Raw genomic sequence first — 24,430 nt, forward strand, 5'->3', positions numbered from 1 at the left:
TCTCTGTCTGTCTTCCATGTGTTCTCTGCTCTTTCTCACCATTGGCCTTCCAGCGGGAGCCAACCAGCAGCTCAGCGCCACAGGAAGCAGAGCAGAACGGCATCATGGGAAAGCTGGACGAGGGTCTGGATGACTTCTTCTCCAAGAATGTCATTAAGCTCAGCTTCAAGTGAGATTTCATGCCATACATTCAAACTAACCTGCATGTATCTATCGTTTTAAACATCGACACAAATACAGCTACTGTATGAAGATATAACTGTGTATGTATAGTTATAGTTTTCACAAATAAATACAAGATCTGCCACCTCGTTCGTAACTGTTAGAATTGAACTGGTGAATTCTATTTAGGACATTCTATTGTTGGTTTTGAATGAACTTTTGAGTAATTTTTGTAATGAATGGATGTAATATTGTATTTGCATATTGTATATTTAATGAATGGATGAAGTGTTGAGGTGATATGATGTTGATGAAGTGTCTAATTCACTGTTTTTAGATCATCATCGTGTCCCCAAGTTTCACTACTGCAACCACTAGATAAATTTCCATTGGGGGTAATACATATCTATTCTGTTCTAATTCTATTCTCATCTCTACTGCCCTCCAGACGGCGTGAGAAAGGCCCGTCCTCCAGCACCCAGGAAGCAGCGGAGAAGAAACGCGAATCCAGGAAGAGCGGCTTCCTCAACCTCATCAAGTCCCGGACGTCCCGCTCAGAGAAGAGCCACGGAGCCGCCTCCATCACACCTCCTCCGCCCGCTTCCTCTGTTACCACGGTGACAGAGGAGTCCGTGCCGACGTCGCCCAGGGCGGCGATGAAAAGCCCCGGACCCGCGGCGGAGCCCCAGCAGGAGTTCCCCAGGGCGCCGTCCCAGGACCTCACGGACTTCCCAGCCGAGGCGGAGGCCTCCGCGCCCGCCGCTGAACCTGCCGAGGAGGAGAACGAGGAGGAGGAGAAGACGGAGAGGAAGGAGAGTCCACACGTCCCTCGCCATTTTGGGGTTCCCATCATGGGCATGGACCTGCTGGCTGAGATGAAGGCCATGCAGACGAAAATGGCCGCACAGAAGGTGGGTGGAGTGGGTCGCTCCATGGGTCGACAGACTAAGACACATATCAAGTCATATTTTTTGATTACAAGATGCTGTTGTTCTCCCTCATTTTCCCTCTGTTTCCTCTTACATCACTCTCCTCAGCTGCTATCCATTAGAGTAGAAAAGCCTTGAAAATAATGACAAGATAGTGGGTTGAGGGCTTCAATAAGCATCACCTATTATTTAGTAAACTAAAACTACTGAAGATGCAGTTGAAGTCACAAATACTGACTGTCACAGGCATGCAGTAGGGAAATAATACGTAAACTCTTTTATTCAGCGGCTCTTTCTCTTTCATAATAAAAGCCCTCTGTCTGTTTCCAGTCTGATTCGTCGTCTTCGCTGGACAAGGTGGATGGTGACACAGGTGAGTTGGATTCAGATCACTCTGTATAGACGCTGTGTTCATGTGCAGTAGGGAAGGTCCGACATCTGGGAGACAGCGTTGCTTTCACGTGCTAATTTGTCGGAAAATCAAACCCAAGACAAACGATAAACAAACATGGCCGACCTGCAGCTGAACAAGCTAATTTAACAAACTTCATTTAAACAAATGTTAGTTATGATGATTAATCTGGATAACTACAAACTTGTAATAAAGCTGCATGTGTATAGAAGTGTTTTCTTACTGTTGATTGACACAAGACTTGAAAAAGTAGTTCACACCAAAATAATTACATGTCATCAAATCATATAATTAGTTGTGATGTGCTTCCAAAATAAGACCATGTGATCAGACCAGTGCTCCCAGATCAGGACTAACTAGTTTTTCCCCACAGCCAAGCCAGAGGTAGACGGTGATGACTCCAGACCAGAGCCGGCTCCCAGGTCCAAGCCGCCCAGCGTCGGCCCCAAGCCCCCCCCACCCCAGGGCACCAAACCCCCGCTGGGGCCCCGCAGCTCCGGGCCCCTCAGCCCCACCGGTCCCATCGGTCCCACCTACAGCCTCGGTAGGCAGGGCAGAGTCACATGACTTGGACTCGAGTCACAATTTGAATTGCTTGAGACTTGACTTGATGCATGAAGAGAAGACTTGAGACTTGACTTGACTTGGGTTCTGGTGACTTGGGACTTGACTCTGACTTGTACTTTGATGACTTGAAAAGGTTTCTAAAGTCTTGACTTGAGATCTTGTGTTTGTGTAAATGACTTAGATTGAAAGTGATGAGATTTGTTCCAGCGGACGACTGAATTTAAATTCTGTTTTCTGAATTTGTATGGAATGATTGAATTTATTGAAGTTGAAACTGATTATAGAAATCAAACTCATGATGCTCTTACCAAGTTTTTATCCTATTAAAACCATATTGCATTGAAAAGTCCTAGATATTTAGTTTTCTTTAAGATATTAAATTGATACTGGACTCTTGATTTGTTCTGACTTGACTTGCTGTTCTACATTTAGACTTGAGACTTGAGACTGACTTGGGACTTGAGAAACCTCTGCCTTCTGGTCTTCTTTTCCAAGTTTTTAAGGCTACACATTGCAGTAATTTTTTTGACACAGTTTAAACACAAAATTATTAGAAACACATGTAAAATCAGTAAGGGATCAGAGCTTGCACCTGGATTCCCCTGCTCAGTCTGTTTCATGGAAAAAGCAGGTAGATGTTTGAAACTCTGTTGTACTGTGTAAGTTTTATATTGACTTTTTCTACATTTTCTATTTCCTGTTGTACGCAGCCATTGTGAAACAGATTCTCCACCATGTTCAGACACGTTATTCATGCCTCTGTGTCTCTTGTCAGATGACGCTGCCGAGTCTCCAGCAGGCATCTTGTCTCCCAAAGGACCACTTCCTGCTCCTCGCCTGAAGAGGGCGCCGTCTGAGCAGGAGAGAGAGAGCAGCAGCAGCCCTGCAGGAGTCCCGTCTCCGTTGGACGGTTGGTTTCCTCTGAGGTTTTAACCCCTCTAAATGGGATGTGGCTTGTTTTCTGCACTGAGCTATTCCAGTAGCAGCAGTAGTCATAGTAGTAGTGGTGGTAGTAGTAGTAGCAGTTATAATAGTAGAAACAGTAGTAGTAGTAGTAGTGGTAGTAGTAGTAGCAGTTATAATAGTAGAAACAGTAGTAGTAGTAGTAGTAGTAGCAGTTATAATAGTAGAAACAGTAGTAGTAGTAGTAGTTATAATAGTAGAAACAGTAGTAGTAGTAGTAGTAGTAGTAGTAGCAGTTATAATAGTAGAAACAGTAGTAGTAGTAGTAGTTATAATAGTAGAAACAGTAGTAGTAGTAGTAGTAGTAGCAGTTATAATAGTAGAAACAGTAGTAGTAGTAGTAGTTATAATAGTAGAAACAGTAGTAGTAGTAGTAGCGTTATAATAGTAGAAACAGTAGTAGTATAATAGTAGAAACAGTAGTAGTAGTAGTAGTAGCAGTTATAATAGTAGAAACAGTAATAGTAGTAGTAGTGGTAGTAGTAGTTGTAGTCGTATTTGTAGTAGTAGTTTCTCTTTTATGTTACTTTGGTTTATCTTTTTTCTTTTTCCAATTTTAATCTTATTTTGATTTTTTTTTAAATGTAATAGGTCATCACCTCTGAATATTTCCATGTAATAATAATAATAATTTTAGTAGTAGTAATAAGTAATAAAAATTATAATCATGCATAGAATGAAATAATGCATGAACTGTCCTTTTCAAAGAGAAAATTTAGCCAGTTTAGCTTCCAAAATCTGGGGGATCTGATTACTGACTTTGCCCCAAGGCAGTTATCTTCTACATGAACACTGACCAGTGAGCAGGAAATCATCTTGTGTCCTCCCAAAACCACCACTACATAAAAATAAAACAAATCATATGAAAAACCTCTCTACAAAATTTGGTTTGTGATTTTAAAAGATGACACTGATTTGAAACGACTTAAGATTTCACGAAATCCCAAAGTCTTGGTGCCCTGACAGTAAAGGCCTCAATTACACCCAGCTATTCCTAAAATATAAAAGGCTTACTAGGTGGCGTAATGCATCCTCTAGCGGCCATGTTGGAGGTCCTCAGCTAAATTTTGTTTTTAACTGGGAACTGATCAAATCACTGATCCATCTGATTGATTTAGTGTTTAGATCATGTCAGCTTGTTAGCTAGCTAACCATAGTATCTGGTCAGCTAACCATCACTGTCTTGTTGTTAACACATCTGATTAGCACACTAGCTAACGTAGCTAGTAGCAGCTAGCGTTAGCATGTTCACATTAACATCAGTGTGTTTGCCGGCTAGTTAGCTAGCTAACAGTTTGTTCAGGTTAACTGAGCTGACTCTTCTCAAGCTACAACTCAGAGTGTTTTGGAGTAGAGACTAGGGCTAAAGACAAGACAGTTTACTGTGTCAACCTACATTCATCACACATTCACTTTTACTTAGAAAGTTACTTATGTCACTTTTTATCATTAATGCTCTAAACAAGCATTGAATGGAGCCTTGTGTGCAGACTTTGTTTTCATTATTTGCACACAGCCAATTCTCCCATAGACCTCCATGGCACTAGCTGTGGTTGCTAGGAGATTTGTGACACAGCTGCAAAGCCTTGTATGCTCTTTCTGAAGGATGAAGTTGCATGACTCAGCGCTCCATGTGAGCTGGAGCATAGCTGAAAAGACAACACTCAATTAAACAGGTGACAACTTGTGTAATTAATGCTTACAAGGGCGAATTTGACGCCTCCACGTCCCACACAGTTGGCCCTACATCTGACTGGAGGCCAGAAGAAAAGGTCCATTACATCAAACCAGAGGCTTTGTTACACGATTCTTCAAACCCAACCAGTATTTGACATGTCTAAGTGTCAGTATGTGTGGGATTTGGGCTAGTCTAACAGACGGCTTGTGTAATTAATGCTTACAGGAACTTTTTCCCCCAAGGATTCTTCTGTATAATCAAAGAGACAACTTGTCTTTTGCGAGTGTCTTGCAAAATTATGCATTTTTAAAATATATCGTCTGAGACAAGAAGAAAAGGCCCTTTACACGTCACAAGAGGCCTTATTACACAATCCACAAAGACAAACAGTACTTGACATGCAATTGTATTGCAATTTGGTTCCATTGGATAGAGTTGTTGGGTAAAAGTTGTGGGTAAAGTTGGGTAATCAATGCCAACAAGAACTTCCTTTCCTAAGGCAGGAGAAAGGACCTTGTTCAGGTCTCCTTTCTTGTCCAGATGTTTCTTGAAAGAGATTTTGAATGACAAATTGTTTTTCCTCCCCTCTCCTCTTCTGCCTCCAGCTGAGTTTCCGGGGGACAGCGGTCCGTTCGACTCGCCCTGCGAGGCGGACCAGCCTGCTGCCGGGAGACAGTGGTCGTCTCTGAAGAGCTCAACCAACCCGGCTACTAAGGAGGACGACAGAGAGCGCACCAAGTCCCTCCCCGCCTACGGTTCGACCAATCACATTCTGTCAATCAAAGTAGATTCTGAATCTGCTCTGTGTGGTTTTGCAGGGTTCGACCGATACGGATTTGGCATTTTGCCTTTATTGGACAGTACACAGTAGAGAGACACGGGAAAGATTGGGATAGAGAGAGGGATGACATGCGACAAAAGGTCCTGGGCCAGATTCAAACCCATGATATCGCATTTACATGGTATGCACCTTAGACCACTGATCCACCAGGACGCCCCCCGATACAGGTTTTTGAAGGCCAATACCAAAACCAATGGCTTTAGACTGAAGTTCACTATGGTTTGGAGCAAAGAAAATGAAAGAACTGTCAGTGTGATTGATCACACACTTAGTATCCTTACAGACCAGAAAGTTTCAGCCCATAGAGAGCAGCGCAGCAACATTTTCTGCCCCTAGAAGTGAGCGGATGCAGGACTGTTTAAATTAAGAACAGGATTAATGCTATATTCACTATATAGAAGCTGTGTAACCGTGTTTACGGCTTAAAAAACCTGATTTAGTGCTGATTCGCTCTTTAACTGGCATTCATTTCTTTTCCTGTCTCTCCTTCTCTCTGCCTCTGTCTCCCCTGTTCTGTCTTTCTTTTGTGCCTTCATCTCTCTCTCTCTCTCTCTCTCTCTCTCTCTCTCTCTCTCCAGTGAGGTCTCCATCTCTGGCAGATTCAGATCCCGGCCCGGCGGAGGAAGGGATCCCACCTGCTGCCGCTGATCTGAGGTCTGAAGATAAATCTGACGACGACTCCGGCGACGACTCTGTCCTTCCGGTCTGACACACTGACAGCATTCTGTTTCCACTGGCGGCCATTTTGGCTCCACAATCCTGCTTTATGGTCCCTTCTATGCCTGCCAGCTGTCAAAGGAGGAATGTCATGGAGAGCGATTACATCTGTGTAGTCAAGAGTAGAGACAATTAAAATTTGTTTGTTCAATTCCCACCGAGGCAAATGTACGCACTCATGGTACTTACTAAGCTTCCACCAAATGGCGAGTTTCACGCTGTTATCTCTGGAGTTTCTTGACTTCAGATGAATCCCGAATCCCGGACGAGCTGACGTCACACAACTCCATTATCACTCTGTCAACAGCTCTAACAGGACCATAACAGCACAGAGCAGATGGGTTTTATCTGCTGAGGAGACGATCTCTGGCTGTTCAGACGTCCATTTCCAGCTGTAAAAAGCTAAATTAGCAGGGCTTAAAGACCTCCGGCCAGGTGCCGGATTTCCGGCAAACTATTTTCGACAAAAAAAAAAAAAAAAAACTCACTCCACGTGGGTTTTTGTTTTTGATGCGTTTTATCCAATCATATTCAGCGAAGCAAAGCGATATTTTACATTTACCAATGGAATGCGAGCAACTTTTTTTTTTTATCCAATGAACAGCAAGCTACTTTCTATCACAATGTAGCACCGATTCCGTGGTGTAGCACAGCTGAAATATGGAAACAAAGTTTATGAAAGCTGGTGAAGATACACGCGTCACCAAGAGAGGAGTAAAAAACAAACGGCGATAGGTATGGATTGAATAAACGGGTGGAGACGGGAAACCGTTTGACACTTGGTGGACAAATTAAGGGAACCGGGTGTTTGTTCTGCACTGTGAGCTCAACCAGCAGAAAGAAAGTGCTCTTTCCACACGAGATAAATCCCAGACACAACGCCGCTATGCTGCACTCCGATATCTGACCACACGGGAGCGACATGACAGCTGCCGCTCCAGTCTTTCACAATTTACAATCATCATTAAGCATAAACATTGTGGCATTGCTTTGGCTGTTCTCTACGGAGCTCCCCAGGGGTCACCTGGTAAGAAAAAAATAATTGATGTGGAAATCCATACAGGCACCGATTGGTAAACCGCGCACGGCTCCATGCGCACGGAATAGTAAACCGTGCGCATGGATTAGCAAACCGTGCCCTCGAATTAGTAATCAGTGCGCACGGAGTCCTAAACCATGCCTGCGGATTAGTAGACCGTGCACACGGATTTGTAATACCGTAAATCCTCTAATAGTGGCCTGTAGTCAATTAAAAGCCAGGTCTCCGATAATGGCCGGGCCGTGGTCGACACGAACAAATAAAGGCCGGCCTCAAATACAGGCCGGGGAAAAAAACAAAGGAAACAAGACTAGGTCAAAACCAGTATATGACTGGACTGTGTCCGTCTCCTCTCTCCGCCGCTGTCCTCTCCATTCTATTCTTAGCTTCAGTTAGCTTCAGTTAGCTTCAGCTTACATGCAAACAGCGGTGGATACCGGTAAACTCCTGGTGCCTGTTTGTAACTGTAGTTTGTAGTAACGTACAAGTGCCACAAGACGGCTCGGCCGGCGGAAGTCTCTGGAGCGTGCCGTCGTCGATTACCGTAATTATCGTAATGCATTGCAGTAACAAAAAAATATCTACCTAACGAACCCCAACAAGATCAGAAAACAAGGAGGCTTCGTACTAAAATATAAGCCTGCTTCCAATAAAGGCCTGGTACCCTCTGCAGTTGAGGTAAATAAAGGCCCGGGCCAATATTAGAGGATTTACGGTATGTATATTGATAACTTCAAACAGGGACACCACAGCGGCCCACAGAGTTGCATATAAAATTTAATTAACATGCGTTTTCTACAAGCATGATTTATAGGGAGTAAATGGGTTTCATATTGTCACCAAAACACACATCGGATCATAAATTAGACCTACTGATGTGATTAATCAATGGTTATGGTTCACATATGGTCTAGGTGCCTAATGGCTATTACAGCTCACTATATGTATGCCAAGCTGTGTGTAATGGCTCTGGCTCACTGTCTATAGGCCCAAAAGTCCCTCTTTGATGTTATCAACGTAGATATTACAAATCTGTGCGCATGGTTTACTGATCCGTGGGTGCGGTTTAGGAGTATATTGTAAGAAAACCGTGCAGACTGATTTCCGCATCATTTTTTTTTTTTGTACCAGGTGACCCCTGGGGGCCTCCACAGTTCTCCTTATTGCACTAGGTTTATAGATTAATCATGCTGTGTGTTGAATATTCATTCATTCAGCACAGAAATGTGTCAGTTGTTTTCGTTGTTCTTGTTATTGGACTATAGTTTTATAGAGAAATAAGTCAGAGCAATTTTTTTTTTATAGAACAATAAGTCAGGAACATTTCAGGCGCAGAATGTTTTTTTGCTTTAAGCCCTGAATTAGTCCAAAGCACTGGGGAGAATGTGTTTGAGTTGTTTTCATTACTTTCATTTCATTTTACTATTCATTTCATTACTCGATATAAGTCCAAATTGAGGCATTTAGATTTGATAGCTGTTCCACAAGTGGGAAAGTACAACATGCTGGTAAATTTTGGCTGTGGCTGGTGAGTTGGGCAACTATCAGCCGGCCCTTTGGAGGTCTGACTCTAAAGATCTAGTTGGCTGGTAAAATAGTGAAAGTCTCTGGTGAATATTGTAATTTCAATAAATAAGTCTCCTGTCCTGCTTGAAAAGACCAAAGCTTTGGGAGCGTTCCTCGGTAGCAGCAGTGTCCATGTGCTCTGGAGAAATGGAGCTGCAGGAATACATTAAAAACCAAAGAGTGTCCAGGCGCTCTGTTGTGATGGCAGAAGTTTAAAGTCTTTATTTTACATCGGCAATGTGAAAAGTGTTTTGGGTTGTTCATGTTTGCCCTGATGAAGGCTGACTCCAGCTGAAACGCATCAGTTAGTTTCAACTTTTCATATTTCCTTTTAACTTTTGCCACTTTTAACTTTTTCAACAGATTGCCTCACACCCTCTTTGATTTTCAATTGAACATTTTCTTTCAAGAGTAGAGACGATTAAAATGTATTTGTTCAGTGTGTCCCCACATTGCATTTGGGGACAAGAAAAGAAAGTTTAGGGACTTTGTCTTATATAGGATATTTGTCTTATTGTCAGTACGCCTTTTTGCATTCTTTCCAAGACTGAAATTTTTGCTTAAACTGCTGATAAACCGGCATCAAGGCAACAGAGACAGGAAACATTTCCCGCATAGGAATTTTATGAGATTTAACTCGACCAATCAGATTATTTCTGCCTCAGAAAAATGTTTGTAGAACTAAAACTCCAATCTGCAGCCAAATACTTAATATAAAAAAATATATATTACCTGAGATTCATAATTAACAGCGAAATTGCCCATCAACATTGCCTCAGATGGTTGCTGCTGTATCCTGACCCTAACACACGCCTTATTTCTATTAATCATGTGCTGCTGCACTTACCAATGTATTATGTATCAATGTAAATATGTACTAACATTTTTACATCTTTTAGGTTATGTTTATATAATGAATGGGGGTTATATATCAGAGTTAAATACAGTTAAACTCTGGGGTTTATAATTTTATTACAGGCACATCACATCATTTATTATCAAAGAAAGGTACTGTGTTGATTTACATTTAAAATACATGGTGATGGTTTTCGTTTTATTGGGAAAATAATTTTCACTGTTTTAATTCAGTTAAATAACATAGTGTTTTATTGTTAGCTGTCAAATATTCTTGTATTTGTTGTTTATACCAATAAATAAATACTGTTCTACTGGTCAAAGTCTCTTTCTCTCTCTCTGTCTCTCTCTTTCTTTCTCTCTCTCTCTCTCTTTCCTTTTTTGCCTGTCTCTAGCTCTCTCTCTCTCTTTCTCTCTCCTTTATCTTCCTTATTCTCTCTCTCACTTTCCCTCTCTTTTCCACCCTCTTTTGCTCTATTTCTTTCTCTCTCTCTTCATCCCTCGCTCTTTTTTGCCTCTTGCTCTCTCTATCTCTCCTTTCTCATTCTCTCTTTCTCTCTGTCCTTTTTTCTCTCTCCCTCTCTCATTCCCACCTCTTTCTCTCCCTCCCTCCCTCCCTCCCTCCCTCCCTCCCTCTCTCTCTCTCTCCCTCTCCCTCTCTCTCTCTCTCTCTCTCTCCCTCTCTCTCTCTCTCCCTCTCCCTCTCTCTCTCTCTCTCCCTCTCTCTCTCTCCCTCCCTCCCTCCCTCTCTCTCCCTCCCTCCCTCCCTTCCCCTCTCTCTCTCTCTCTCTCTCTCTCTCTCTCTCAGTCCCTCCCTATACAAGCTGTTGAAACAGTCTTTTCTCTCCTGTTACTGAAGTTGGAAGCTCCAGAGTGAAATAGCAGCAACATCTTCACACCTCTTCGTTCTGCTGGATAAAACATCTTTCTGCCGCCTGCATCTTGGATAAAGCTTTCTTACTTCGTTGTGATAATCAACTTGACTCTGGGACTCGTCTTCAGCACCATGGACAGCGCTTTGGACAATCTGGACGCTGCAGGTTTTTTACAGATCTGGCAACATTTTGACGTGGATGGTAAGACCTCTGCTGAATAGATATTTTTATATCATGTTAGAAGTGTTTGTTTCCCCAAAATGTATATATTACTTGGCGAAATCCTTATTCAGGAACTCAAGCGTATAGGCTGAATGGATAATGTAATAACTTGTGAAAATGTAATAACATGTCATATTGTTACATTAACCAATACTCTACACTTTCAAAAGGGGTGACACATTTAACTGATGATGTAATAATTATAATAAAAATAAATTATAATTATTACATTCTCTGCTTTATCACATTGTTAGACATTGTTATTAAATCATCTATTAAAATGTTACACTCCTGATGTAAGAAATGCAGGTTAATATAATAATGTGATGTCATCACATTATATGGCAATTTATTACTTTAACAGGGTTTACTACATTTTCAACCCATTTTGAGGGACATTTTATTAAATATTTTAATAAGTTGTTATATTATCCAGCAGTTATTACATTATCTGTTGCTGTATCCAGGTTTTAAAAGTTTTACCATTTTGTCAATCAATGACTTTAAAGGTTACCTATTATCTTACCAACTGTTTTATCTCCAAAACTAAAGATCAATCCCATTCCAGATTAAAGAGGCAAAGCATCCTAACTGCATTAGTTCTTTTGTAATGCTAAAAATGCTAAATGTAAAGGTTCTTTTACAAAAACTTTTGATGAAAAAGAAAACAAAGTCCATCATTCATGAATAAAATAGAGGGTCCAGTCTGTTAAGTTACCTTCTTTCCATTAAAAAGTATCAATGTTTGTTATTATTTTGTGGTATCAATCACTGTAACAGCTGGTGTTATTTTTCTAATGCTGGATATCTCATTGTAGAACCAAACAACCAAACTGGTCAACAGTAAATTACATTTGCGGCAAACCTGCTAAAGCATGTGGAGGAAATGAGTTAACTAAGAAATATTTAAGATAGTAATTAGTTAACATTAACCAAAAAGCCTCCACCCAGCTATGGTATTATTGTTTTATGCTACGTTAGCCTGGTTGTTGCTAGCTAGTTTGCTAGCCTTCCTAGCTAGTTGGAAGCTAGTAGCAAAACAAACATCAGTGGAGAATAACAAGGAAGTGAAGTCATTTCAGTCCACTCTTTTGTTTCATCATTAATCAAAACGATTACATAATTTTTCACTAACATACTGTATACATTTTTAGAAAGCTCAACATGGTCTATAAAAACATGTTCTACAATATTTCTGTATTTAACTCCTGTCATCCTTTTTGCAATGCATGGAAAATACATATAACAAAATGTCTGATTTTGTTGAAAGCAACTTGAGTAACTTTACTTTAACTTTGTACATTTTAAATTAGTGAGAAGAGGAATCTGACTTTACTTAGTAGGTACTCAGTTAAAAGAATCCAGTTTGAACTCTGACCTCTCTCCTGTTAGAATCACATGGAAAAGATCACAGCTAACAACGTTCTCTTTTCTAAAGAGGAACTCAGGAACTCTTACTCTGAGGACATTTTAAATCAAACACCTTTTACTTTTACTTCAGTAAATTAGATTATTACACCAGTGCTTTTACTTGTACTTCAGCTAGTAACTGGTTGATTAAGATGCAGCCCCCCCCCCCCCCCCCCCCACCCACCTGATGGTCAGTTGATCTCATGCCGGTTTTTTGTGTTTTAGATAACGGTTACATCGAAGGAAAGGAGCTTGACGCCTTCTTTCAACACATGTTGGAAAAACTTGGAATGAAGGTAAAGAAATAAAATGTTAGGCACCTCCTTTATCTTATTGACTACATCTTAGGCAAAACATGAGGGAAACCCGGGGTTTTAGTTGGGGCTGAACCTAAACTCAGCTTAGCTGGACATAAACCTTTATGACCTATAGTAGTTTCAACTGATGTAAAGATTGATAATAAGAAAATTATAAAATGATAAAAGAACATATCTATTTTTTATTATTATCCTTACTATTTTTATCTTTCTTTTCTTTTATAATGTAATTTTACTAGAAACATTTTGTATTGTTTGTGTTTCATGTGAAGCACATTGAATTTGCCTTGTGTGAAATGTAAATAAAGTTTGCCTTGATGTAAGTAAAGCTGTGTTAGGATTGGGTCTTTAAAAGGTAAACTATCCATCATCCAGTCAGTTCCACACTGAGGAGAGAGTCACCAGTGATTATTTAACAGTGTGTAAAAGTCACATAATTCCCCTGGAGTCGTCCATGTTGTTTTCAGAAGGGTGAGATCAGTGAGGACGACGTCAGAGGAGTGAGAGAGCGCTTCATGTCCGCTTACGACACGACGGCCGACGGACGGCTGCAGATCCAAGAGGTGCGTCAACGTTTATCCTGACTGACATCTGGGATCCTGGACGTCAGTTATGATCCATGTTGTACAAAACTGTCAATCTCTTTTTCTGTCTCATTGCCTTGTAGGTAATCTATGAACCAATAATCCCTTAAAATAACTTTACATTTGCATTAATTCACCCCTTAATTCATGCAAAATCCTCTTAAAATTAATCAAGGGAGTTATTAATGGAGGAGATCCCTTCAAAACGCACTTAAATACTCTTAATTTTTGACTCCTTACTTTCTAATTTAATGTAAAATTCAGGGAGACAGGAACTTTCCATTAATAACTCATTAATAACCTGTAAACCTGCATAAAAGGCATGGAAAATCCCTTAATTTCTAGTGTCTCTGTGAATCAACCCATAAATCCCTTATAAACCCATGATACTAACCTTACTTTTTATGTTATTTTTAACGATTAATTAATGAGAAATTAAGGACATTTCAGGGATAAAATTAAAGGGTTTGGTTTCGTTGTGGTATATGTGAGTATGTGCAATATTTTCCATTAGAACTGACATGTTTCTGTAGTCTGGCATGGATGGATTGAAATCCTCTCTTTTTTTTCACCATCTTTGATTTGTGCTGGTCCAGCTGGCCACCATGATGCTGCCTGAGGAGGAGAACTTCCTGCTTCTGTTCCGCCGAGAGACGCCATTGGACAACAGTGTGGAGTTCATGAGGGTGAGGGTCAAAGGTCAACGATAGAGAGGTGAAGGGAGGACGACTGTGTGTGTGTGTGTGTGTGTGTGTGTGTGTGTGTGTGTGTGTGTGTGTGTGTGTGTGTGTTAGGGGTTGAAGAAGCATTCTCTCCTTTAACCTTTAGATTTGGCAGAAAACTATAAAAAAAAATACACATACAATATAAAAGTACTATACAAGCTGGTTAAGATGAGTGTGCTGTGTGCAGTTTACTGACCTCACCTTACAGGATTTCTGGGTATTGAAGTTCAAATTTTTCAGCAGGTACCTGTCGGCTAACTGGGGCTGCCAACATGCGAAATTGCCTACTTTAAAAAGAACCGTCATTTGTTTTCATTTAATCATTTTGTAATGGCCGGTGTCACTTTTTTAACAGTGGATAAAACTCTTCATGTATAGATTCAGTATTCATTATTGATTGGTCCTGCAGATTTATTACTGTAGACTGGGGGAATATTCAGTGATCGGTGGGTGTGTCCTTGTGCGCAGATCTGGAGAAACTACGACACTGACAGCAGCGGCTTCATCTCCGCTGCAGAGCTCAAGGTACTGCTGAGCTTCTGATGTGTGTTCATATAAAAACACTGAACAAGTCAAACTGTTTTTATTTCTTATGGCTATTTGGCTGTTACACTTTTTTTTCTATTTGTATTTTTTACAGTACAATATGATTTCTACATTTCTCAGGGACTCGAGTCACATGACTTGGAGTCACAGTTTTAATTGCTTGAGTCTTGACTTGATGCATGAAGAGAAGACTTGAGACTTGACTTGACTTGGGTTCTGGTGACTTGGGACTTGACTCTGACTTGTACTTTGATGACTTGAAAAGGTTTCTAAAGTCTTGACTTGAGATCTTGTGTTTGTGTAAATGACTTAGATTGAAAGTGATGAGATTTGTTCCAGCGGACGACTGAATTTAAATTCTGTTTTCTGAATTTGTATGGAATGATTGAATTTATTGAAGTTGAAACTGATTATAGAAATCAAACTCATGATGCTCTTACCAAGTTTTTATCCTATTAAAACCATATTGCATTGAAAAGTCCTAGATATTTAGTTTTCTTTAAGATATTAAATTGATACTGGACTCTTGATTTGTTCTGACTTGACTTGCTGTTCTACATTTAGACTTGAGACTTGACATTAATGACATGGACTTGACTTGGACTTGACTTGGTAATCTACATTTAGACTTGGGACTTGACTTGAGACTGACTTGGGACTCGAGCAAAGTTGACTTGGTCACACCTCATCTCTCAGTCCTTGTCAAAAAGAAGCTTTGTGTTGTGTCGTTGTACATATGGTTGTTGTTATTCCCATTACCATTTTTTGCTTTCCAAAAGTATTCCTTGTAGCTTTGGTACAGAAACACACACACAGGTTTTGAATCAGGCCGTTACAGACAGATACGGTTTAGCAATTGGCTGCTTATTACAAACAGCTTGTATGTGTGCAAGATGTTTTCTGCACTGGAAAAAACAAACATTGGGAAGTCAAGCTAGCTCAAGCATCATTGAGTGTACATTACTTTTCTCAGTTATATGATAATCTACTGGATCTATTCGCACAAGTAGAATTCTAGTTTTCAGAAATCGTGTGAGATTACATCACAACCACTGAGCTGTCGTCAATTTCAATCCAGTCATACACTGTGGAACCTGATTAAGGCATTTGGGGAGGAAAATACTTTTTTTTACCAAGCTGCTGTATCTCTGAGAGCCTCGTTAAGGTTACAAAACAACAATTTTGTGTTCTGTTTGCATGTATAGATAAGAATGCTGAGACATTTCAAATAGGCCACGCCCACAAAGTGTGGGACAAGAGATGTGCGCCGCTCAATTTCTATGAGCAAAACAAAAAAAATTCTGAGTTTGCTTTTTCTGTGCTTTAATAATTCATGTGAAATGTTTGTGGTGTTGTTAATTGCTCATAACCTTTTCACGGCTGTCAATCAACTGCATGATCATTATAATTTAATTATCTGGAACTCACAAAATGCTAAAAAGCCAGCAAACGTGCAAAAGAGAGGAGTCATGTTAGCATTTTGAGACTTAAAGAAAAAAAAAGTATGATCCTGCTGCTGTTTGACAACCGTGAAACGACAAATTATTTACACCATATACGTTTCACATCAATTATTTATTGTTTTGCTCATAGAAATTGAATAGGATTTTGCAGTTCGTAGGCGCAGCCTTTTTCCCCACGTCAACGCCATTCTTATCTATTCCATGAAAACCCCCCTGGGCAGTTATAGGTCATAGGTGTGTTGTGTCCTGTTTGTCCCCTCAGGGCTTCCTTCAGGACCTGTTCCTCCAACACAGGAAGTCCATCACCACTGAGAAACTAGAGGAGTACACCGACACCATGGTAACAAGCAGCCACACAACTACATGTAATCTAAATATCGGAAAAATGGTATCTGTAATTGATGTGTAATCATTATGAGGTAAATGATCACAAGTAACAGGATTACATGTGATCTAATTACATCAGAAGTGATAATTGTAATCACCTACTTCAGCAATGTGATCTTATTGTGCATTTTTAAACATTAATATATCATTGTCAAATTAACGGTGATACCATGGTATAATTTCCATAAACAAATGAGAGCATGGTGGAGTTGATTGGTCTCCTCTATCCCCTATAGCTCATTATTCTACTTCAGTCTTTTCTTGAATGATCCTCTTTGGGGAACCTTATTAGAAAGACCCGCCTCCTCCACCTCATTGTCCAATCAGAGCTTCCCCACAGATGTCAATCACTGTTGGCCAAGTTCCAACACAGTGTCAGTTGTAGTTAAGTGGAGTGTAAGCAGCGGCTGAATGGATTTGGCCCTGGATGTCAGATAGATTGCAGATAGAGCAGATTTGAGCAGGCCGGGTGGAATCAGAGCGACGTCTTGAGAACGACTGCAGAGATACTGAACCGACAAATTCAATGTAGTCAAACTGAACGTCCTGTTGGATTAGCATCACTCTGTCCAGCGTCTGGAAAGGAAACTTATCATGGACAGGGTGTTTAGCGGTAGTGGAGGAAATAGTATACGCAGATTGTAGTTTTAGTAATACAGACATTTCTCAGAGGCAGAAATAATCTCATTGGCTGAGTTAAACCTCAGTGGGCGGAGCCAAAGACGTTTTTCTGAGCACAAGTTAGCCAACTGGCTGACTTGAATCTCAAAGGAGGAACTCTGGTCAAAATATGAATGCAAAATAAGATACAAATAGCCTAATACAAATAAAAATTTGAACTTTCTTCATTCTTTCATGCCCATGGCATCATGATGTTGAAGGTTAGCAGCTAGCTAACTAGCTTACCTAGCTAGCTATAGGCTAGTATGACTAGTTTGAACTTGAAGGTCAGCTAGCTAACTAGCTAACCTAGATAACTTAGTATGATAGATTGTATTTTTTCAGTTAGCAGCAGAGCGCTAGGCTTCATAATATTAGCTTCCTCCTCTCTTACCTCTTGTCTTTTTCACTGAGCTTCAGTCTAATGTTACTTAGCAAGAAAAATTGTGGTTCTTTGGCTCCGCCCACTGAGGTTTAACTCAACCAATGAAATAATTTCTGCCTCCAGAGCAGCTCTGAGAAATGTTTTTAAAACTAAAACTACAATCTGCAAAGTATACATTGAACCCTTCCTAGCAGGGTAAAACACTCATCCTGCTTCATAGGTTTTTAGATTGATGTGAACCAAAACTATATTTTGACTTTTTGTTACCCTGTCCTAATGTTAGCACTGCTGACAGGTGTTTGTGACAGAGAATACATTTAATTCTGATTTTTTTCCCCTGTAGATGAAGATGTTTGACAAAAATAAGGACGGCAGACTGGATTTAAATGACCTGGCCAGGTACTGGTGATCTATGGCATGGAAACAGGAAGAGGAAACTACATTTTTAAACATTTATGGATCAGACCTTATTGCCATTTGAATTTCACAAGTCAATATTTTAAAAACAAAGATGATGCTATCCTCAAAAGCATGACTATAGCATATGAAAATGTCATAAGATAATACCTAACTTTTTTGAGTGACCAGTAATCTGCTTTACTTTCATGCAACAATGATTTCTTTCGTTATTTATTTTTTCAAATGGCAGGTATCTTGTTTTACAATCTCTTTACAATCTTTGTCTCCAGAATCTTGGCCCTGAAAGAAAACTTCTTACTGAAGTTTAAGATGGACGTGAGTTTGAAGATTTGAGTTTGTTGAGATGTCTTTAAATTTACATTTTGAATCATCAGTTGAAATATTTGCTCAGGGAAAAAAAGCATATGAAAAATGTCTGTGATGTCCGTTCCTTTTATGACTAAAGTGGATTCAATAAGGAATATCATTGATTCCACTGGAATTCAGGCTGTTTCATGGAAAGAGCCGATGGTCCTAATATCTGCACTCAGTTTATATTTAATGGTACACACTCAATGCTTCATTCTACCTGCTAACTGTTGTGTTCATGTCTCAGGCTTGCAGTCTAGAGGACAGAAAGAGGGACTTTGAGAAGATATTCGCTCATTACGATGTGGTAAGTTCAAGTTTTATTAATCAACTTTAATGATCTCTTGTTTGTACGCCCATAGATCTTCCCTTATTCACCTTGAAGATGAGTTTTCTTGTGCATAGAGAGAGAGAGAGAGGGAGAGAGAGAGGAAGAAAAGAGTCACAGAGAGAAAGAGAGAGAAGACAGAAACCAAGCTTTTCCTTATAAGCTCTAACTTTGAAGAGATAGAGACAGAAAGGGAGAGGCTGTGGTTACATTTTTATTTTTTTTTATCATCTAATCACACTGCTGGATGGATGCGTTGCACCTCAGGATGCGGTCTGGCTCATTGGATCACAATTTGAGCAAAATCTGATTTGTGTCCTGAAATGATTGGATGATAAATGTTGCAGAGACAGAAACAGTCTTCAGACTAAAGCGAAGTAATTGACAAAAATTTTGATCAGAATTGATTGGCATGAAGGCACAAACTAGGAAAGTAAGGCCCAGTTTGAAAAATAATTTGAATTATCTTTCAAATTAGCTAGGCTTATCTTTCTTGTGTAAGTGGTTAATAGGCTATTAACTTGGGTTACTGTTAACTGGAGCAGGAGAAATTTATTTTAGCTCACATGTTACAGGCCACAGAAGCTGAAAACAATGTCTGTGACAATGTTTTGGTTAGTTTTCCCTTTAGCTCTGCTAGTTGAGATGTAAGATGTATAAGTCTCCATGGTGCAGCTAAACAAAGACACAGTCTGGTGAAATTTAAACCCAACAGTTGGTTAGAAAAGTCACAATTCAAGCCAATCAAATTTTGCTGTGGGCGGAGCCTGGAACTGCTGCTCTTGTTTACTGTCATAGCAACAAGGAAGTTACAGTTAGGTAGCAAGCGAAACAAAACTTCACAAAGACAAGATTTAAACGATGCAGTGCTGATATTACCCCCCACAAAATTGTCAACCGTTTTTTTCACGCTTGTTTAATTCACCCAAAGAGTTTGTATATTAACTTGAATTTTTTTGTTGAAGTAGCTAGCGTTGAAGCTAAGCTAGCGATGCAAACTTGTTCTACGTGGGCAGAAAAACAAGTCAAAGTCGAAGTGCCATTTCTTGTGCAGGAATCCTATTTCAAACTCACAGCCAATCAATGCCGCCGTTGCCTCCGTCTCGTTAGCACACGTTTTATGAAGACGATTTCTCCAGACCTCCGTTTGAGCCGCAGGTGTGGCTACATGAGATTAGAGTCAAATTAACGTAAAGCTCAACGTAACGGTTAGTGTTTACATCCGACTTTACCATCCAACACACGTTCAGCTGCAACAGGGCTTGTAACACTGATAACATAAGACTGATAACATGAAACTATAAATGATCCCTGTGAGGAAATTGGGTCATTGCAGCAATAAAAATATGAATACAGCAAATAAACAATATAATATGAACAGAAAAATAGAATATAAATAAGAATATATAGCAAATGTGGTTTATATTAGCATACGAATCTGACAATGCCAACACTAGAGCATGTTAAGTAGCATTAGTAGAGTGTGCAACATAATAGCAGACCTGCTAGGCAAAGACAGAACAAACGAACGCAGGATTTGCACGATGGTGAGCAGACGCAGCTGGTCTGAGAAACAGATCAGATGATGAGAACAGACTCAGATGGAGGTTTTCATTCCCTGCAGCAGGAAGCCGTTTGTTTGGCCGAGCCTGTTCTAAATATGAATAAACTCCTCATTAGCTCAAGGGCTATTGTGGTTTTCCCAGCTAGTCCTCAACCATGAGGAGGTTTTCTACAGTATCTGAATACTCCATGTACTGATCTGCATGCATTACACACAGGAACATACACACACACACACACACACACACACAGAGTGAATACTTTAATTTGATTATCAGGAAAGATGCATTTTTATCTGGGCAGTGGATGAAATGTAAAGAGCGATCAGTTCAGAGCTCGTCTGATTAATAATAATAATAATAATGCATTTTATTTGTATTGCACTTTTCATTCATAGTGAATCTCAAAGTGCTACAGAGTTAAAAACATAAAAATTAAAAAAAAATTAAAAAAATTAAAAAGATCGCTAACAAAAGTTAACACGAAAAAGTCTTCCTGAATAAAAAGGTTTTTAGGCCTGTCTTAAAAAAAAAAAAATTAGATTAGACACAACCTGACTAACCTGAATCTGTTCATCCAGGTGTATAGAATAGAATAGAATAGAATAGAATAGAATAGAATAGAACTTTATTGTCCAGCCAAGGCAGGAAAATCATCTGCCTTGGCTGGACAATAAAGTTGTATTGTATTCTATGTATGTATGTACTGTATGTAATTCATAACATTTGATCTATACCCATGGAAGATGGTGTGTGTGTGTGTGTGTGTGTCTAACAGGTCTCTTCCACCTGCAAGTAATGGATCATTTTTGTCATCTAATTTACCCGAACTATCTTCATCTGTGCCTTCACCTCCATTTGTTTCAAAGCGACGACTGAAAACCATTTTGAAACAGGACTCTTATGCTGTGTGTGTGTGTGCGTGTGTGTGTGTGTGTGTGTGTGTAGAGTAAAACAGGAGCGTTGGAGGGCCCTGAGGTGGATGGATTTGTGAAGGATATGATGGAGCTGGTCAAGGTAAAAACTGTTAACCTGTCATGATGTCGACTTTTACATATTTTACATTCAGTGCCAACACACTGACAAAGGTTTAATAGTGTGTTTAAAAGTGGGTTTAAATGTAGTTTTGTAACGTTAAAGTCCGTAACGTTAAAATCAACATGATCTCATAAAAAGTCATGAAATGAGCAGAAACTCTGAAACACAGATTTACCTTTTGTGGAGACAAATTATGTGAAAATGACATTCCTCCACCACAAACTGGATTCTGTGACAATAACAGGAATTAGACATTTTCAGCTAAAGCTTGGCTAACGGTTTCGCTCAGCCATCTAAACTAAAACAACTTGGTTAAAATTTGACTCATAGTAGAAATTTCCTTTGAACTCGGGTCTCCGGCATTGAACTCAGACTCGTCCTCCCACCCGCCACCCGACCACAACACCCGGACTTTCCTCATATATATACACACGTTACTTTCCTACTTCACTGTGACACTACTTCCAGAGTTTTAACACTTTACGTGTCACCAACACGTAATTTGGTGTTAACAAGTCGAGTTCATTTCACGTGTTTGTGTGAGATCAGGTTTGTCCTAACAGTCAGGTTCCCCCTTACATCTTCCCCTTCCGTCCTTCGGGAGACATTTTGACCCACCTGAGGCTCGGCAGGACTTGACCTCTGCTCCCTCTGATCCCTTTGATCCTGACCCCCAATCCCCCCCCCCCCCCCCCCCCACCCATCACCCACAGCCCAGCATCAGTGGAACAGACCTGGACAAGTTCAGGAAAGCCCTGCTGGGCCACTGCGACATCAACAGAGACGGAAAGATCCAGAAGAACGAGTTGGCCCTCTGCCTTGGCCTCAAGCTCAGCTAATGGAGCCTCAGAGGAGTCCGAGAAATTCTTTATTTCCTTCCTTCCTTCCCTACTTGTACTCTCGCTTCCTTCCTATCTTCCTTCCTTCCCTCTGTCCCTGTTCCCTTCCAGCTTCCTTCCTCCATCTCAGAGTTAATCTTCCTTCCTCCCTCTTCTTTATACTTCCTTCTTTCCTCTCTTCCTCCATCCTCGAGTTATACTTCCTGCCTTCTTTCCTTCCTCCTTCTCAGAGTTGGTGTGAATTACTGTCTGAAATACTAGTGTCAATTATCAGCCTTCATCTTTCATGCTAGTTGACACCAATAGGATCCTTGGGGGATTTAATTTGCTAACCTGTTGATAGCAAACTGTAAGGGATTACAGGCGACCAAAGAGCATCAGTGTAGAGTCTTTACATGACGGGCAGAGAGGAAACACAGCAGACAGGCAGAACTGGGGTTGGAAAGAGAAAAGTGAGAATTTACATCCTGGTCAATGTTTTTTTCTTATCAGGAGGGCAGTGTACTGGGTGATGCTAATGAGCAGAGATGGATTTTAGTAATAATCCACAACATATAAATATGTCTGTGCTGCTTCTGTCTATCGCTGACTGATATAACACAGCAGTGATTCAACCTATAGCAGTTCATGAAAGCTTTTCTGAACAGATTGCTGCTGCTCAGGACGCAGAAATAATCTGACTGAGTTAAACCTCAAAGGGCGGAGCCAAAGAACCAAACCGCTAGCTAACCCGCAAAGTTACCAGAGTTAGCTGGCAAACTTTCGTTTTTAACTGTTAGTTAGCATAATGGCAAACTTGAATGGCAAAAGGAACTCTGCTCCTCGGTCAAAATATAAAGATATAAATGGCAATTACTTTATTTTTTCATTCATTCATGATGTTGAAGGTTAGCAGCTAGCTAACTAGCTTACCTAGACAGCTATAGGCTAGTATGGCTAGTTTGAACTTGAAGGTCAGCTAGCTAACTAGCTAACCTAGATAACTTAGTATGATAGATTGTATTTTTTCAGTTAGCAGCAGAGCGCTAGGCTTCATAATATTAGCTTCTTCCTCTCTTACCTCTTGTCTTTTTCACTGAGCTTCAGTCTAATGTTACTTAGCCAGAAAAACTGTGGTTCTTTGGCTCCGCCCACTCAGATTACCAATCAGATTATTTCTGCCTCCAGAACAGCTCTACCTCCAAGAAATGCTTGTAACTAAAACTTCAATCTGCATTCGAGACGTCGGGTGTCTGGGATGTCTCTTTACTGGGAAAAATCCTCTGCCACACAGGAAGTGATGCGTTTTACGTTTCAGGTTTGTTTGGAATAAACAGAAGAAGAAGAACTGGGTAGTTAGCATGAGCAGTGATAGCCACCATGACTGAACAGACAAAGAAAAGACCTATGGAGCATTTAGTTTTGTCGTTTGTTAACATAACATCATGTTTTTCTGTAGTTATATATGTATATATATATATATATATATATATATATATATATATGTATATATATATATATATATATTGAGAGAGTTATAAATATATAACTATATATATATATGTATAGTCTCCTCATTAAAGAGTGAATTGAATGTGGATCTATGCCAGTGTATTCTTATGCTAGCACCATGATTAACATAACTCATAGTTAAGCTGCAACAAAATATCTAGTCGATGTCTTATGATGTGTTTATTTGTCATTACTGCACATTATGCCACATCTTTCTAATGAGGTAATATGGCAAATTAATGTAATGTAATTTTTGTGCGTCTAACATTGTCATGGAACCAGTAAAATGAATGATGTGCACATGTGTTCTTGTACAGGGATTTTTTTAAACCATTCTTTTTCCTGAGAAGGTTTACAAAACACACTCGGTCTTATTTCTCAGTCATTAGATTACACACATTCACTACTGGGAGCTGCCCAGTAAAGCCTCAGTCTCCTGCTGTTGGCCAGTAAGAAGCTTCACTGGAGCATTTAGGGGTTAATTGCTTTGCTTAATGGATTATGTAAATTTCATAATTTAGTGAGAATAGAGGGACTGTGCTGGAACCTACCAACACATTGAAAACAAACTAAAACTAAACTGAAATAAAAAATAAAAATTGAAACCTTTAAAAATCAATAACACTGATTTGCACATACATGCAAATGGTAGAACACTTATATAAATAAATTAAATATAAATATAATAATGAAAAAAATGTATATATATATCTATATATAGATATATACAGTATATATATATATATATATATATATATATATATACATATATAAACATATATAAACTCTAATACAAAGAAGTGACATCTCATATCACTTCTCTTTCACTAAAGAGGAAAAAATCAAGATGAGAAATAGACACCAAATGACAAAAAAACAACAAAACTCATAAATAACAAAACAAATAATATATATATATAAACCCTGATGCAGATAATGAAATCATGAGGAAACATCCCATCTTCTTCTGCCCGTAACAGATTTCCTCTCAGTCTCATGCTTCCAGCGCCAGGAAACCACAGCATCCAAACAGACTTAATGGGAGTCAATGGTGCTCAAAACACACCTGTCACCTGTCCACTAAACAAACAGAGAGCAGCG

At 39.7% G+C, this 24,430-nt stretch overlaps 3 protein-coding genes across 4 annotated transcripts in view; 2 read left to right on the top strand and 1 right to left on the bottom strand.

The window, feature by feature from the left end:
* LOC139923014 (F-actin-uncapping protein LRRC16A-like) overlaps positions 1 to 10,035 on the top strand; it is a 43,961-nt gene extending 33,926 nt beyond the window's left edge. The window contains exons 28-34 of the mRNA XM_078290198.1: positions 54 to 169; positions 611 to 1,073; positions 1,422 to 1,464; positions 1,877 to 2,047; positions 2,846 to 2,980; positions 5,317 to 5,466; positions 6,131 to 10,035. Of these exons, the coding sequence (XP_078146324.1) occupies positions 54 to 169; positions 611 to 1,073; positions 1,422 to 1,464; positions 1,877 to 2,047; positions 2,846 to 2,980; positions 5,317 to 5,466; positions 6,131 to 6,261 (1,209 nt within the window). The 3' untranslated portion in view covers positions 6,262 to 10,035. The remainder of the gene's footprint in view (positions 1 to 53; positions 170 to 610; positions 1,074 to 1,421; positions 1,465 to 1,876; positions 2,048 to 2,845; positions 2,981 to 5,316; positions 5,467 to 6,130) is intronic.
* Positions 1 to 24,430, bottom strand: part of rnf139 (ring finger protein 139) — a 328,745-nt gene that overhangs the window by 176,279 nt on the left and 128,036 nt on the right. The window lies entirely within an intron of this gene.
* LOC139923015 (secretagogin-like) lies at positions 10,624 to 22,518 on the top strand. Of its 2 annotated transcripts, XM_071913688.2 has the most exons (11): positions 10,624 to 10,805; positions 12,462 to 12,532; positions 13,021 to 13,116; positions 13,734 to 13,823; positions 14,331 to 14,387; positions 16,134 to 16,211; positions 17,647 to 17,702; positions 17,993 to 18,038; positions 18,319 to 18,378; positions 20,910 to 20,978; positions 21,713 to 22,518. In XM_071913688.2, the coding sequence occupies exons 1-11, from the start codon at positions 10,736 to 10,738 to the stop codon at positions 21,836 to 21,838; spliced, it is 819 nt and encodes a 272-aa protein (XP_071769789.2). In that variant the 5' UTR covers positions 10,624 to 10,735; the 3' UTR covers positions 21,839 to 22,518. The 2 variants fall into 2 exon arrangements, with proteins under 2 accessions (XP_071769789.2, XP_071769791.2); XM_071913690.2 differs by lacking the exon at positions 20,910 to 20,978 and having other exon boundaries at positions 18,319 to 18,375.

The sequence above is a fragment of the Centroberyx gerrardi genome, chromosome 19 (genome assembly GCF_048128805.1).
Source record: "Centroberyx gerrardi isolate f3 chromosome 19, fCenGer3.hap1.cur.20231027, whole genome shotgun sequence".
NCBI lineage: Eukaryota > Metazoa > Chordata > Actinopteri > Beryciformes > Berycidae > Centroberyx > Centroberyx gerrardi.